We start from the raw sequence: 18,269 nt of genomic DNA on the forward strand, positions 1-18,269 counted from the left end.
GGTCCCATGGACTTGTGCGCCTTCAGGTGCCTTAGATGGTCTTGAACCTGATGTTCTCCCACAGTGGACAGCTCTTCATTCTCCCAGTCCCTGCCTTTGCCTTCTGTGGCTTGGGTGGTGGGGCTTTGGGCACTTCCGGTGCCTTTTGGATATCTCCAGATATGACTTGATCTATAACACAGGAGTGTATAGCACAAACAACATTCTGGCTTTTTCAGTCATGAAAATTAATCATGAGTTAGTCCATTTGAAAAAAAGTTTGGTTGAGGAAACAGAAAAAGTATAGGAAGTACCAGACAATCTGGAAAATTTTACCAAACAACTAAACTGAATAAGAAAATTTCTAGCACAATGTCTCTTAGAAGTGAGAGAATTTTTTTATTTGATACTGACAAACACTTGCCTACTAACAACCTTCTTGAAAGTTGTTTTCCTCCACCGTTGTAGCCACTATAGTTACCGTATATATTTCCTATGAGGAATAAATGTATGCAGTCCTGGTATGCATCCACAAAGTTTATGGTGAATGTGATCTGTTTCATCAAATTAAGAAATAGATGATAAAACCCCTGCATTTTTAACAAGGTGGTTTTGTCTATAAATGTCATTTATACACACATAATATGCATTAAGTATTTACAAAAAAGTTCTTTATAGACTTACAATAATTATAAATGACAGAACTCATAAAAATTCCCCACATAATAACTGGTAGTTTTATTGATGAGCATGAAATTTTCTTCACTGGTTTCACTGTGTGCTATGGTCATCTTCATGAGGCACTAGAGGCTGTAATTCTCATCACTTATTCAGTACGTCTTCAAGCTGCTTAGATCGATTTGTATGGATATTCACGGGCATTGCATCTTCTACAATGGAAAGACTTTGAATAACAGCTCCTTTATGATAAAAGGACTCTGTCCACTGTTAGGTGAGCATGTACAGTAACACGTCTTTAAAGAATCAACAAATGGAAGTGACACAAAGACTGCTGGGTGCTGAAGGATGAAGCTATTACTTTAATATATAGTGTTTACCCAGTCTTTTCTGTTTAAGTCTCTCTGTATGGTAGCTGTCATTTTCTTTTCATTGCTTAAGGTCACCTTAAGCAATGACTATAATTTTGGTTAAAATATCAAGCAAATCTAATTGATCTACTTGAGTTGTAGTATTTTATTGTCTTCAGCTTTCTGAACGTTCTAATTCTGCGTAAATGAAAACGTGTAGGATTTAATCAAATGAAGGCATCTATCCAAATGTTATCTCCCAATAATACATATTTAAATTGAAAAAAGTATTTCCAGTTACCTGCCTAACCGTGAATCTGAGGTCATTCTTTGTTCCCTTACTTTTAACAAAGGGAATAGTAAGAACTCAATGCATTTCTCATTAAAATGAACAATAGAGGAGGAAAAAAGGTTTTACATATGCATGCCAGCATGTAAGACTAACTTTTTCAATGTTAGGATTTTTTTCTACTTTGAGAGATAGTGTAGCCTTACATCAGTTCAAATGTAGCCGTATACAATCAGAGGAAAAACGTTTAAACATCCCAGCATGGGTATTTCCATTTAAATCTGATTACAGTGAAATAAAACTGTAGCTATTAAAGGTTTAGAAGAACTACAAATACAAGCAGTAAAAGAAGACAGTTAGTAAATGAGGTAGTAAAACATTTCAGCAGGGCAAACAGTTTATAGCACTCAGCCTTCCTGTAGCAGACTGTGCTATTCACTACAGACCCGTGCACTGTTCCCTGAACTGCACTTAAACCTGCAATTAACCTTTCACGCCTAATGAAGCTGTTTTGCTGCAAAATTAAAATATATAGTACTGCCTGTTTTTACAGAGACTGGGAGGAGAGCATCTCAAAATGAATGACTTTTTCAGATGCTTTTGTTCAAATGCAGGATTAAAGTGCTGTTTGTGTACAAATCAGGAATGCGCTTTTCAAGGCAATCTCATTTGATGTGCTGTATTTTATTCCTGTACTTATTAATTGTTTTGCATAATTGTAAAAAAAAGACAAAAAATTCACACACCAGTAATTTTATGATTAGACACTTACTTCCTGAGAATAAACTATTACCATTTAACTTCCATTAGGAAAGACAATAGTTCTGCTAAAGAAAACCAAGTTCGTATTGCTTTCTCTGGCATTTTTCTCATTGCGGATGCAATTATCTCTTACAAAAATATACTTTCCACTTATGTATTTGACTGGGCTCACTTCTTAATGATCTTTCCATACATATCCTTAAAACAAGCTGGAGATTGTTTTAGCTGCATAGAACTAGGTCAGGTTATTTCTATAACATTTAGTAGAAAAACAAACTAAACTTAAAAATAGGTCCGGTTCTGCAGCTAGGCTTGAATTTCCAGAAATTAGACTATTAGAGGTGACCATGTGGTTCTCCATGTGGGATGCTTACTGACTCCACTGTTCCTTTCTGCCACCTTACTCAAGAGTCAGAAGCAACCAGAGGCCATGTAATGGTTTGGAAAATACCAGTTTGGATGGTAAGTAGGGTATTTAAATGGCAGCATTCAGGGAAGGCGGGTAAATGAAATAACTTATGAAGCGAGGTAACAGATATAGAACACTATAAGATTTACAGTTCCAACTTTAATGACTATAAATGTATTCATATTTGTTGTTTATATACAAAACCTGTAAAATAAAGGGAAGATTTTGCTGAGTTTTTTTTAATGAATATTTAAGCCACAGCATTTTTATCAAATCTTCTGTTGTATTTTGATGTAAATTCTGCTTGCTTGCAGTGTCTGTGCATCAGCTTGACTTGGTAAATGAAATTCCTGTAGACTGCCAGTCTGAAATAATGAATTGTTCCCCCAGCTAATTGTATTGCTTTGATAGCAAGGAACTATGCTGGGCGTAGAGAACAAAATAAATGAATTTCATCAGATGATTTGTGTGATGTTTTGAAAAATGATCTTCTAGAGTGACCTGATTTTAATGGAACTGTAACAGCATGCCAGTATATCCCAGTATGCAGCATTAGATTTGAAGGAAATAGTTCTTCCTTTTTGTTAATTGTTATGTAAAGTGAGGTTAGCATCTCATATCCAAGTATATTTTAAAATATCTTCTAAAAAATGGAAAACCTGTTTTCCTAATAATAGTAATTTCATTTAGCATACTCCCTAAGCCTAGCTGCTAAAGACAGGATCACATGTAAGCAACCATCAAAACGTTATTTAGGTTTTATCCTTGAATTTGCTAATACCAGGTACTGCTGATACTTTAAAGGTGCCTCAAAGATTTCAGAAATTCAATTTATCAAAGTCCAGTTTAAGGAATCGCTAGCTCATGCCAGGAAATATATGTGTATGTGAGAAAAATGACTTACTTAATCTTGGCTCTTACATATCCTGAAATGCAGCAATGATAATTGTACTTAGTGTTTTACAGTATAGTGCCATGTATTTTCAAAAAACTGTATGCACATTAATTGATTTTTGCAACATTTTTGTGAATTAAGAAAGGTAGTGTTACAGTGTGCAATAGCATAGAATTTTTTCAGGATACTGGACTGAATCCGATGGTATATCATATACTGAAAAAGAAGCCTGTAGAAACACTTGTAAGTGAAAAATATTTTTTGCAGGGTTTCTTAGTAGATAAGTGTTGTAATGAGGGGATGCATGAAAAATATTGCCAAAATTGGATTCTGTAATAGATAAACTGAGTTTCATATTGGCCTGAGTTAAAAAATAGAGGCTGCCTGTTAAACATGGTGAAAAGTATTTTCAGAGGTTTCCTTGTGGAGTAGTACTGTTACTGGTTAGAGATTGAGATGTATTGGGCAGTATGGAGAACCAGCACCTTCTTTGCCTACATTATGGGTATATATAGATGTGCTTTTGCAGATGTAAGTGTCATGGTTTTATTGCAGCCATGGTGGAGTAGAACATATGAATGATGTGAATACTCCTAATCCATTTCATTGCGATACCGCCTGTGTGAATCTAAAAATTCAGAACTACCATGTATTAAGTGTGTTGTCAATCACAGCATTTCAGCAGAAGTCAGTAATTTCTAGCAAGTATGCAGTAACAAGCAAACAGAAGAGTAAATTCTTAAACTACTAATTTCCTAAGCATGCCTGTCCATGCCCTCTGTAATACCCTGTTAAGATTATAGCAGGTCATGAAATATCAACAGCTTAAGCAGAATTTGAAAAAGAATTTTGGTGAGTTGACAACATTTAGAATTTATCCAGGCCAACACCATCACGGTTCACTGTCTGTTCACAAATCCATGCATTCTGGAAAGATATTTTCGTATCTTTTTGTTCATGGTAAATACTAACCTTTGAATATTTCCAAATTAGGCAGGCATATATATTGCAAAGAGAAATATTCAAGGGTACAATTTTGTCCTAACTGTGGTCTCCATTTCTCTTTTATTTTGTGATTTGATAGTTTCATCCATTTCTAAATGCAGTGCACAAACATTTAATAAGAGAAAATCCATGTCAGAGAGCTGCTGGTCCACATAACCAAGAAAATGGTGATAAAGAGAGGTGATGCTAAGATCACACAACAAAGCAATAAGAGACTTAAGTGGAACTCAGTTCTCCTGATTTCCAGTCTAGTCGTAACTGCACTTTTTTTCTTCCTGTTTCTTCACTGTTACCAGGTAGCATTTTAGAAGGTGAGAACTTGTTACCTAACTCTGAAATAAAACTGATCACTTCTGGGAAAGCACAAAAACTTGGCATGAAAGGAACCATCACACTGCTCTGGAACTCTTCTCAGGAAAGCTGGGCATTAAATTTTGTTTTTCCTTTATCTTACAGGTCTTGCAATTGCAAGTGCACTGATAGATATTTCACAACAGAAGCCTGCGGACTGTAAAGATAAGAGTTCAGGAGTCAGAAATCGAAAACATCATCTTTCAACACGTCAAGGAACTTGTGTCTGAGATTCAAAAACTACAATTGTATATTCTGTAATGTTTCCTTTTTAAATGGCTTCCATTGAAAGCTATACTACAGCCTCAGTTTTTATGGAGGCAAATCTATGAATGAGAACATGAGGTACTGTGCTCTGTTATAGTCACACAGCCTACTATACCCCAAAGCAGAACAAACTTATGGTAGGTATGAATATGTTTGATGAGCTTTAATAAAAAGAGTGGATCCTGATATCAACAAAATACAAAATAAAATACCTAGTATTCTTAATCTTGAACATATCAGAGCAGGGAAAAAACAGAACTAGGAAAAACTGTACATTGTTTTGTAATGTAGAAGGAAATTGTATAATTGAAAACTAAGCAAATTCCCGGGAACTAAAGGACATTTTTGTATAGCTTAATGTAACAATGAGAATTGTACAGTTCTTTCCTTGTAATCAGCATTAAGATTTCTTTCCAGGAAGCAGGAGCTAAAGAGGATCATTTGGATTTAGGTGTTCTTTTATCATTGCCCGAAATATGTAGGTAGCTTTTGAATTTACCATAGGTATAACCCGAGAACACCACATGTAGTATTTGAAAGATCATTTCATAAAAAAAACTTGATTTGAACATTTCATGATTATTTCTCTTTACCTTGCAAAAGCCTCAGAAACATAATCTGGGCTGCAGCAGACTGACGGGTGGGCTTTCATGTTTCTGTACCTAAGAGTCTATTCTGAATTCTGAATGACATATTTTACAAAGAGGGCATGTGGGTCCTCCATGCCAGCTAACTGATTAGCAAAATTAATTGAGCATGGAAAAGCTTCTTCTGCAATCAAGTTTGCTGTTTTTTCCAAGAGAGTCTCCAAGATTGCAGGTCTATGGAGAGTTTAACTTGCTGTTATTCTACCTGCTCCCGTTACCATATTGAAATTTGCTAGTATCTATATATTGTCCTGATCTCCAAGCAGAAGAAATGAATCCCAGTCAGCACTTTGACCCTTGTTTTTGTAATAAAGCGTGGATGGTTTTTGTTCTCCCAGCTGCAGCATTTCATCTCATCCTCACTTTCACACCAGTTAAGGAATTACCCTGCATAACAAAAATGAAATAAATAAATATTCAGAAATCCAGGTTGCTTCCAACAGTGGTTCTCAAATCCAGCATCCACTGTGGAACCTCACACAATCAGTACTCAGCAACAAAAAGCAGATGAAAGAGTTTCCTTTCTATAGGACATTAGTCTTCTGGGGGCTTGGTCACCACAACAGATAACCTAGCAAACAGCTTTAATGGCCCTCAGTCTTTTTGTTTACTCAAAATTCATGAATATACAAAAGAGTAAGAGAATGCTAAGGGGTAGGTAGCAGATGTGTCATGTTCTCAATTACACATTACATGTTGACAGCAGTATAATATGAAACTAGTAGTTTTGTACGAGCTTGTCGAAGGTATAGTTTCTCAACTCCAAATTTGCCACCATACTAGTACAGGAGAGTGATACAGAGGTATAAATGCCTCATGTAATGATAGACTTTTGGTAAATACGAAAGATATAAAAAGATAATTGATGTTTACTACTATATCTGTATTTTTCATGTTCTTTTTATTTTGGAAGATGATGACATTTTACTGTTTATAGTTGACTACATAGTTACTTGCATGCCATGGTGGTGCAGTAGCAGTAATAAAACCCTGTTGTGAGTTGTGTTTATTTTGTAACGCCATTCATACATAGAAGTACTCAGCTTAATTTGGATGAGGACTAAATGTAAAAATAACTATAAAAGGAACAATTGTACAGTATCTAGTTATATCTTATACAGGAATATTAGGTTGCGTCTAACCATGACTGCTCTATTGTTTTGATAAATTATGCACTATGCACTTATGGTATAATTATTTCTTATGCTGGCATGATTGTTTCAGTATTTTCATATCTCATATCTTTTAGGTTGCGTCTAACCATGACTGCTCTATTGTTTTGATAAATTATGCACTTATGAATTATGGTATAATTATTTCTTATGCTGGCATGATTGTTTCAGTATTTTCATATCTTAAAATAAGATTATTATCCTAAAATAATGCTATCACAATCTTGTGACTTTTATTGCCTATTCTGACCTCAGCCTCTTATATCTTAAAACTTTAAAAATTCTTTTGTAAAGCTTCTGTTGGGAACTTCCAATCAGTGCTACTTTGCATAGTGAAAAAAATGGTGTTTTGAAAACAACCCTTTCTGTCAGTTTTAAAGTTGATCTGTTCAAATGAATATAAACCGATGGAACTGGTTCATATGATGCATACACTTATAAAAAGGAAAGAACCACTTGTCTGGAATATATTCCAAACTCTGTATTATCCTCAACCTAAACATTTCACATAAGAAATATACAGTGTATGTTTTGTGAATGTACTGGAAACCCCGTACACAGAAAGACCATGTAGTCTTGCAGAGCAGTTTTGACTGTACTCACTCATAAAGGATTACATTCCTCCGTATCTCAACTGGAGTTTGACAATTACTTGAAAAGCAGGTATGAGTTTTAAAGGGATTAAAATATTTTATTGGAACACTGAAGATGGGCAAATAGCTATCAGCCATTTTATTGTGATAACAGTTAAAAATGTTATTTTAATTGTACAAGAAAAGCATATTTGTCATGCGATCATTCAGCATTTTCATTCACTCTGAGAATGTTTTTTCCTAAAGTATCTTTCTTCTCCCAGGGTCCCTGATTGCATGCAAATTAGTAAAAACATATAATAATGAAATAAATAAATAAAAATACTTACATAATGGCCACACTTAAATACGAGAAGTTTGCCAATACATCTCAAACCGAAGTTGCAGAGTAACTGTTACAGCTTTTCTGTTTTAAAGGTATAAAAATAGCATAATGTCTGATAACTACATTTTTTTAGTTGTTGGCAAGTACAAACTTTTTAATAATGACCACTGTACATCAGATGAGATGCTTTATCAACTGTCACATTATGATTGCTTCATGAAAAAGCCAATTTTTTAAAAAACTCTGTTCTCCAGTTTAACTTTTGAACTCTTTCTTAGAGCCAGAAAATGTTGAATGGCCTGTTTTACCCCTAATGTGATTTATGTTGGATGAAAAATACACGACTCAGCACTGTTCTTGAAAGTAAGCCCCAGTGAAGTTCTGATTGTCAGGATTCCACCTCTACCCCCTCAGTCCATGGATTCTGCTGAGGGAAATTCAGCAGCTACGAATTACTGTTCAAAATACGAGATAAGATAAAATAAGACTGTCCATGGTAGCATGGGTTCACCGCTCCTTCAGTTTCTCTCTGTACTTGTATATTTATATAAAGTCCTGAAACTCCTTGAATCAAATTTGTGCACATACAAATAACACTTTAGAATACTTGCTTCCATTCATTACATTCCTATGAAATGCCAGTTTACCTATACAAAAATATGGTTATCTGTATATTGCCACTATTAAAACTATATCTAAAAAAAAGGCCAAATTCTAGACATGTTAAGGCATGAAGATACCATTAATTAGGAACATTCAGATTCATCTGATCTGAAAATTTTCATAGTTGACTGCTCTCTTTATAGTTAGAGTCCCCTCTCATCTTCCCAAATCAAAAACATTTGGACAAGATCAGATTGGGACATGGAATTTGTTATGTGTAAAATCTGCAGCAATAATTATTTTCTAAATAATCTAATGTAAAGAGCTGGAATCCTGATGGTAAGAATTTTAGTTTGGGGTCACTTTAACAGATGTTCAGTCTTTATGCATAATAACTTTCATAGTATTCATCTAAATTATAAAATCATTATGTATCTAATTTCATTACCAGTTTTTTAAAAAGTATCTGAAAGGTTTCTTGACAATAAAGGAAAAGTCTCTGTTAAAGGTAATTAACAATCCCTTCTTTTTTTAAGCAAAGTTGTCCTATCCAGAATGCTTGACATTATTGGGGAAAATTAAATAAATTAACTCTATTTTTTCAGTCTCTAAGGTGCAGCGTTACCTGAAAAGCTCTAGTTTACTGATACTTATTTCAGATCATCTCTAGAGTAAAGTATGGAATACCTAAGGCTATTTTAGGTGCTTATAGCAAATAATAGCAAAACTACTGTTGTCTAACAGGTGGCTAGAACTTCCCATATTGTCTTCAGCTGTACTTTCTTGCTAAATACTAACGAAAAAGAAGAAAGCTGGCAAAAGCAGGCCTTGCAGAACCTGGGCTTGTATAATTCAGGGCCATTTGTTGTTTCAGCTTTTCCTTATTTAATGATATTTCACTTTCAAAATGAATGCTTATATGACTGCATATACGGCCGCATGTGGCCATTTCTATGGCTACAGATATTGCTCATGTAAAAAATCACCATCTTGTATATTTAGTTGAAATTCTAGTGACCCTCTGAAATTTATTGTGAAGCTGAACGGGGACTATTGTTACCCTAGGCTTTCTTAAATTGATACTTCCTTGGTCATGTAAGTTGAAGCTGAGTCAGGTTTTGGTAAAAAACAACTCTTTGCACTTCTTCAGATATGTTCAAAACTTCCTTTTTCTAAAATAAGAAAGCAAGGGTGGGAATGATGGACGAAGAGAAAAAAACACAAACCAAACAACCCTCTTTAAAACATACAGGAAGCACACACACACACACACACATATATATGTGCAATTAGGTAATTGGTTTCACAGCTGATCTAAATCAGAACATTTTCACAGTTTCCGCACATATTCTCACATATTATATTGAATAGTATGAAGACGTTAACTGAATCAGTGACTATTTATGTGTATACTAATGGTCATTTCTACAGAAATAAAACCTTAAATGTATTTAGCCTTCTGAGTGGGGATATAGAAGTCTGTTTGAAATACTGTATAGAGAATGTTATTTCAGGGGCTTATCAATTGGCTAGCAGTATTTTCAGCGAGTCCGAGACTGAGTGCCTAAAGTGAGGCAAGTGTCTTCCATCCTTTTATATCCTCTATTTTTTAGTACATTTTCATGTAACAGTTTTTACATGTTAAGGTCAGAGTTAATAATACAGAAAGCTTATATGAATTTGGAGTTTCAAAGAATTGTTACTAATTTAACAATAACTGTTTACCTTTCTATGTTATCAAAACAATGCTTAGCTATGTTCTTTTCCAATTTTAGCAAATGCTTTTTTCCAAAAGACCTTTTATTAGACAAGAAGCAAGAAAAGAATAAGATGGAGCTCTTCAAATGCACTTCCAGACCTAGAAGGTATCTTAAATATCTTGCTCTATGGAAAGTCTGAGTCTTTTTAACATTCCTTTCCAAGTCAGTATTTATCAAAAATCTTTGTTACAATATGATTTTTAGTGGTTAACATAAAGGACAATTTTTTTTTTCATGTGAAGTCCTAAAGCTCTTTTATGATATTCAGTTATAAAATATATCTGAGAAAAAATAAACATAGTTTTGGAACATAATGTTAGGATAACCACTATGGATGTTCTTATGACAGAACTCTACCCAAATTGTTCGTGTCCTAAAGCTTTCTCTCAGACATGAAATCTGTTAATATTCCTGCAAGTCTCCTCTTCCCCCCTCCTCAAAACACAAAGAGCCAAATGGTCAGGTATAAAAATCTTTCTAAATGTATTAATGTAGGTAGTTTTGTTTCTGCTTCTAAATAGATGGTTGGAATATGGCAAATCATTTTTCTGCTTTAAGTTTCCTAACTGAATACTTAGGAATGATAAAATTAACCTCACTAATGACATGGGAATATTGAAGATTAATTAATTAATGTTTAGAGAGTACTCAGAGCTCTTTAGTGATCTAAAAATAACAGTCACTGTATGAGTGCTAAGTATATTTTAGTTTTTTAGTTTTTTAGTATCAGATTTATTTAATAGTGCTAGATGTTGCAGTTTTCCATACCACAACTTGAGGCATAATTAAAAAAAAAAAGAAACAAAACATTTGCTGGCAGATATTAAATAATTCATACTCTGTGGCTTTTCACACAATAGCGGTCACAGAATTTGCTCTCAATGTCTTCTGTTGAGGTAATTTTCCCACTGTTGGTAAATGATTTTACTAATCTACTCAACTTACTGATATCTTTGATTAATCAGGTTTTTCAGATGTCTGATTTTATGTTATTTGTTCTTTGTTTCTCTTCTTCAAGTAGCCATTCTTTGTACAGTACCTTCTGCTTCATTCACAGTTGCCCAGGCCATAGGATCCCAAAGGTGCTCCACTATTTTGATGTTCATTGTAGTCTGTAAATGTCAGCGATTGTACCATTTTAACCATGTTGAAGAATATCGGGGATAATACATTTCCATGCCTTAATCCCTCATTTATATTAAATGGGCCAGAGATTTTACACCCTCTTCATGCTCCATCTTCTTCATTGCAAATAGTGACTATGCCTTTTTAAAAATGTTTTATGGAGATATAAATTGCTCCAGTGTAGCTCAAAGGCCATGATATAGCATCATAAGATGTCTTAAAATCTGTAAGTCTGCGTATTCATTCTGATTATAGTGTTATATCATACCAGATATCTCATGAAAATATTTAATATTTGGTAAAACTCTTTTCCAGAATCCCCACTGGTGTTATTGAACTGTTCCTGCTTCATTTAAAAAAAAAAAAAAAAAAAAAAGGAAAAAAAATAAAGCCTTCTGAGAAAGCTTTATAGATCTTAAGAAAAAGACAGGCACCACATTAGCTTTTACATTGCATTTATGAAAACCACCTTCCATTGCTCTGAAACTTTTTCAGATATCTGAAATCAACAGAATTACTCTGTACAGCTTTTGGCTTCATTTATCTCCTCCTGCTTTTAATAATTTAATGGCAATCCTGTCAACACATGGTGCCAAGCTCTTCCCAAAGGGTTGTAATTGTTTTTTGGATCTCTTCAGAACTGAGCTCCACAAACAACTCAGGTCCATCCCTCTGTAACTTCCTTCTTTGAAAGTAAAAGATTTTCATTGTTCAGCAGATTTGCAAGAAAATTATACCCCTTCCTTCAGGCTTAGATTCTGCCGCCTTCTCAGGCATTAACGTTCCTCCTCTGCTCCATCGTTTCCACCATGCCATTGAAATACTGTCTTTCACATTAGCTTTCTCTCTTGGCATTTTCTTTTGATTCAATCTCATCATGAAACCGATCCAGGTTCTGAAGACATGCAGTCCTTGCTGCATGCTGATCCTGATTCCTTTCCAAATTCTTTTATCTTTCCTCTTGGAAGTATGCTGGTTTCTTCAGCAGTTCTCTTACTTTATCTCCAATCATCTTACACTTAGTATCAGCATCATCTGCTCACTTCACACAGAAATCTTCCAAAGCTTCAAACCTGTCCTTAGCTGCTACTCGGTGATTCCTGAATCCCTCAGAATTTGTAAGTTTTATTTGTAGCATATATGTTTAATTTGACTCTGCTGGGACAAGGCTGTCTCCTGTATAGGCCTTTAAAGTTTTGATATCCAGCCAGTTGTTCCCATTCCTCCACCCTGCATTGTGGCTTCTCTTGCACCATATGCACTCAATACGTTCTATGTCCTCAGTGTCCACCCTTTCCTTAGACCTCTGCAGTTTTATCTGCTTTCCCAAGACTTATTCAAGTATTTTGTAAGATTTTGTGCTTCTTTGTGAAGAAAAGGCCTTCAAATCCAAGCAATATTACTTTAATTTGACCCCACTCCTTTAGCCCACCAAGTTTTTACAGTCAGCAGAGCTTTTGGAGTCACACATGTATCCAAGGTATTCTGTTATGTCAAGATCCAGACAAGTCTAGCCAGAGCAGGTGTGCTAAACCATTGCCTAATCTCTGTAGTACTGTAGATCTGGGTGTTGTTTTGTGCAATACTTGGAGGGCAAGGGGGGAATGTTTGGGAAATTTAAATATTTTAAGTGAATTAATCATATTGCTATATAGGTGTTCTCGTCTTACTTAACCTGACTGCCATTTTATATGGTTTGCCTCCCACTGTGCCTCTCCCAGTCCCATCAAAAGGAAAACATACAGCTTTATGGTCTCTTCACTACAGAGCCACTGATATTACTAATGGTAGACTTTATGTTATTATTTAGTTTATTTTATAAACTAATCCATTTTTCAAAAGGGGCCTTTAAAATTGCATGGCTCAATGGTAGCTCAAAATTGAAGCATTCAGAACTTGTGATTTGCCCTGTCTTTGCTCAAACTTCTGTTACAACAAACTGCCTTTGTTATAAAAATTACGAACCCAAAAGGAGTGTTTTGAAGCTTGGTTGGCTTTTGCCTGCTTTGCAAAACCTTGCTTTGATGCTTTGATGGCAAACAACATACATAGAATTGCAAAGGTTCTTTATTTGTGTTCCTGTGACAGTGCAATGTGCAAGCAGTAGTTTTGCTGTCTGGGAAGATCAACTTGTTTGGTTTATAGACTCTAAAAATGAAGGCCAACAGGAAGGGCATCAGTAGCTGTACCCATACAGATTATGATTTCAACAACAACAAAACCAGCATCACTAAACTCTAAATAAGTAAAACCTAAACCAGTAAACAACATGACATTTTGCTTTCTGATTTCTCTCTTGATTGTTAGGAGTGTGATATACAGGTGAAGTTCTGTTTCACAGGAGGAGAGACAAAATAAAGTGCTAATCTAACTCATATTTACCCAAAATGTTACATTTGTGCTCACACACACACACACACACATTTATGTATGTGCCTCATCTATAAAAGTGTTGGGCTCAAGGTCTGTGTTTTTGCTTGCAAATATGTATGATATCTTTCTGCATAAAGAGAGCAGTGTCCTCCAAGGGCTTGAGGATTTTTCTGACTTTCCTTTCTAGTTTTACATAGACTGTAGCTAAAAGGGGGTTTTGCTTTATAAGTGGATACCATCCTTAGTTATCTAGGAGAAGAATGAGCCCTGATGAAATCTTTGAAATTGTCAGGCTTCCAGTTAGACAGAAATTCATGGCTATGGACTGAAAAAGGATCAAGCAAAGTGAGGCTGAATGTGCCAATTCTTGTCCTTCAGGTGCCAGAGTGCTAAGGCCAGAACATAACATTTAGATCAGGTTCTTTAATGGATCTTAGAGTCACCCTTCTGAGGTATGTCAGCAAAAATTCATTGATGACAGAGGAATGGCACAGGTTTATAGGAACTGAGAGCATGCCCAAAGCTTTCATGTGGTGTAGGGACTCTTTTTTCAATTTATTACTGTGGTGTTTATCCTTTATATTTATTGGGATCATCTTGTTATGTCAACTGCATACATTGTGTAACATAGTATCAGGGGTTTGTATGCCAAAGATTGTAAGGCTGCGCCTATATAACGTAACGTATTACGGTGCAGATGTCTCCAGCTAACTCTAGGTGAGTTAGTCTGGGTACCAGAATGGCATAGCTGCATCAACACTGTACTGCACCCCTGCTAATAGCTTACTGCTCTGCAGAGCTCATTAGCTCAGTGAGAGAGCACAGGATACTGGCACTGGTATAAGCTAGCTTGTTCCCAGCTAGCTCAGGTAGTTTTGCACAGCGTTTAATTCTGCTGTCTAATTTCTAAGTTAGCAACACTTGCTGAATTAGCCTTAGTGCCAAAGCAATGTAAATACCAGCCCCACTCCAGGAATACACTCGGTGCTATTGAGCGACATTTTTCTGCAGGATTTCTTCTATCAGCTGGTGAAGCAAAACAAATGTTAAGATATTCATATTAGTAAGTATATTGTGCCCTTAAAAAAGTCAGTTACTCCTTCTCCTATGAAGACTGGCACTGTGCTGATCTGTGGAATCTGAGTCATAGCTTAAAAAAACCAACAGTCGGAAGAACTGTGTACTAAAGAACAAGCGACCAAGGAATAGCAAATATTCCTCGGATTCCTTTTGAGCCAGGTTTTATGAAAGTTTGTTGCCTTTTTGTCTGCTATTTCAAGCTGCACAGTTACTCCCTGTACCTACATGTCTGACATTTTGTTAGGTGCTTCTAAGTAAAACGCCCCAGCTCCAGAAGTGTTTAAATTTGTATCATCAATGAACAGCTTTCATTCTTTCTCAGTCAATGTTGGCATATGCAAAGCAAATTGAAAGCTATGATCAACATAATAAACTGAAACTTCTATCTCTTCCAGTCAGCCATTACCTTGCTATTTTTTTTTTCACTTTAGATAAACAATCTACAATGTGTTTACTGAGGCTTGTACTGATATCCCTCAACGGTATAGGCGAGTCTACTTTTATTCCAGCAGACACAGAGAATAAGCCCACAGTGCACAGTGCGTGCAAACCCCTTTGAAACCTAAGATTATTTGTTCTCTGACTGTTCTAAGGTAATTAAGGAGCATTGCATGTTTCTCAATTAATGATTCCTCATTCAGCTGGGGATCTTTGATGCTAATTTGTTTTAATCAGGACAGAGACTGCTAAAAAACTAAACAATTCAGTGAAGAGGAACTAGAAATTTTTAATCAAGTGGAAAAGATCTAAATGCTATGAGGGACACATCCATCATAAGTTTTCACTTCTTGTTCATTTAACTTCGTTCTTTCAGGTCTCATAAAACGCTGCGTTAATCAATGCAAGAAGGTTTGTTAAGATGAAGAACGTGCGGTATTTTTTCCTCCAGCTGATGTGAACATTTGTGCAAAAATGAGGAGCTGGAAAAAGAACCATGATATTAAAAAGCATTCACCACTGGTTCTTAGTTATGGACTAAAGTTATAGTTTCATGTTTTGTCAAACATCATATAGAAAGTTGTCATTTGTTGTGGTCTTAATATGCTGGGGAGTCACTGGAAAAAAAATGCTGGTTTTGTGGGGGATAGGATGCTTTCCATTTAAATGTTAACTTTTGAATTATTTTGGTATCATACTACATGCATACATTGGGCAAAGTGACCTCTGTATTCTTCCGCACATGGAATTAGTCTTTCAAATGCTGCAGCTCATGCTACATGAAATCACATGGTTTCCGAGTAGACCCATGTATATGCTTGATAAAATAATGTTTTATTCCTAAGTACATTTATTTATAACACTGAGGCAAAAGCACTTCACATTTCTGCCTCCTTCAGCTGCTTTACCACGATAGACTTCGTGTCTTCCACCATGCAAATAGTACCAATGTGCATCTTCTACTCCCATGGTTTCAACAGAGGGGGCGTGCTCCCAAGCCTTGGCTTCCAGGGATCTTCAGTCATCTGACAGAGTTAAAGCCATGAAGGACACCTAAGTCCAAAAAGTAGATCTTCCTGTATAAGCAGTAATTTGGCACCTGTTCAATTAAAGGCAAATTGTAGGTGCTAAGAAATTTCCAGATCAGGAAGAGAGGCATTTAGTGACTTTGAGGTTTTTAGTGTTAGGAAACGTTCTCAGATTGCAAATTCTCATGTGACCTCCAGCATCTTCCCAAGTACTGCTTTTAATGCATGAATTCTGTTTTGGACTGGTACCTAACATCTAGTTCTGATTCGGTTCCTGGCGAAGTGTTGTGTACTAAGCTCTAAACAATGCCAAAAATATGCAGAGAGCCCAGATGGCTTCCTGCTACCTTGCCCTTCTTTCTTTATGACTGTGAACCACTGTGTTTATTTTGTAGTTTGGGAGCCCAAATCAACAGAAAAATCCTGCTAATAAATTCCTAATGACCTATCTTAAGGATGAACTTTATGCAATATAATAGCAGCAAACTCTTAATTTTCTACAGGATTTTTTTAAAGCAAGCTTAAATACACCACAGCTAAAAGTAGAATTCTATACGTTAAATGATTTCTGTACAAATGGAAGCACAGCTGTTTAAGAGTTTTCTATAGAAGATGGCTTTTTTCCACTCAAAAGCTGTCCGTACACTGTGAAACACAGTTCAGATGCTTGAACTTATGCTAATTGAAAGATCAACATTTTTCTTTCTTCAGTGAGTACCCTGCTTTTTTTGTCTTCAAGATGGCTCTCCCATGTGCAAAAAATGAGCTGTAATTATGCCCAGCTCAAGGCAATCTCAGGATCTAAAATATCCTGCCAACCAGTGTGTTCTCAATCTGCCTTGTTAGTTCACAAAATTGTGCATGTGCCTTTGCTACAGTCTCAAACCTGATAATGTCACATCATTGGGACAGGAAGCATTCTCTGATCTTATCTGAAGTGACACTTGCAATTTCAAGTTCTAGCTTGATGAGATCACATTGTCAGGGCTCCACGTAAGTGTGATCTTTCCTGATTTGCAATTGTATCTGTTTAGAATGATCTTTACACTGTTCAGGCAAAAACATATGATAATGTATTTTGTCAGATGCAAGGATAATGAAAGGGTGATTTCATGTTTCCGCTTTTAGAAAATCCAATTCATGTGACTAAACTCAGTTTTCTTACCAGTTCCACCCCATCTGTCTAATTCCATTTGCACCTGGAAACTGTAGTACCCACAAAATACGAGCATGTCAAGGTAGCTCATCCCCTTCATAAAATAGATGAGCCTTATGACCCTTAAACCTCTATTAATTCCATGAAGCTCAGGGCTATAAAATGGTTTGCGCATGCTAGAGTTGTTAAAACATATATATGCCTTAAGTAAAAATATTTAACATAGTAAAAACTTGTAAAGTTGAAGAATACTTAAATACCTACATTGTGTTATTGGCAATAGGAAAGTCTGTAATATTTAAAACCAGGAGGCTCTGAAGTCACATTTCAAATGTTTTTATTCATTATATTAATTTCCTTCGGATGTACAGCATACAGGAAGGAAAGAGCTGTTGCGAATGGTATATTTCCCTTTTTACCATATAGATTACTGAATCCTTTAGCACCAAGTAAAAATAGAAGAGGGAAAAAATATTGCATATAGGTAACCTATTAAAACTTCAGGAGTTTCTGAACAAAACTATGGTGGTAAGGTACAAAGACTTAGACCTTCAACCCGCGTTTAATATGCATTATGACAGAGCCCTACATGCGGATGACCAAGACAAAGTGCACGTTTTCACCTCTCTTTTAACAGTAACATGACAGTGTATTTATTTGTCTGGATTGTGGCACATGGATCATAGTAAGAAGCAAGACAAACCACAGCTATTTGACTAAACTACTGCAAAGCCAAAAAGTGAAAAAATATTTATTTGTCCATTTGAAGTGCCAAAAATAGAAGGCAATAAGAATCTAGAGTATCTTAGCTTCTTGAATAATAAGGTGAGAGTAGAGTCTTGGTCCTGGAAGGCCGGAGGAGTGGAAATAGAGGACTTTCTCAGCAAGCAGTTTTGAAATCCATACAAAACCTTTGACAATTATTTTTTTCAGCTGAATATTATTCCTAAATAGTCATGTCCAAGCCAGAGGGAACATGATTTA

At 35.7% G+C, this 18,269-nt stretch overlaps 1 protein-coding gene across 1 annotated transcript in view; it reads left to right on the top strand.

The window, feature by feature from the left end:
* Positions 1–4,948, top strand: part of ATRNL1 (attractin like 1) — a 557,444-nt gene extending 552,496 nt beyond the window's left edge. The window contains 1 exon segment of the mRNA XM_009277899.1: positions 4,824–4,948. Within this exon segment, the coding sequence (XP_009276174.1) occupies positions 4,824–4,948 (125 nt within the window).
* Positions 4,949–18,269: the final 13,321 nt, after the last annotated feature.

Source organism: Aptenodytes forsteri, unplaced genomic scaffold, assembly GCF_000699145.1.
Source record: "Aptenodytes forsteri isolate BGI_AS27 unplaced genomic scaffold, ASM69914v1 Scaffold15, whole genome shotgun sequence".
In the NCBI taxonomy this organism is placed as follows: domain Eukaryota; kingdom Metazoa; phylum Chordata; class Aves; order Sphenisciformes; family Spheniscidae; genus Aptenodytes; species Aptenodytes forsteri.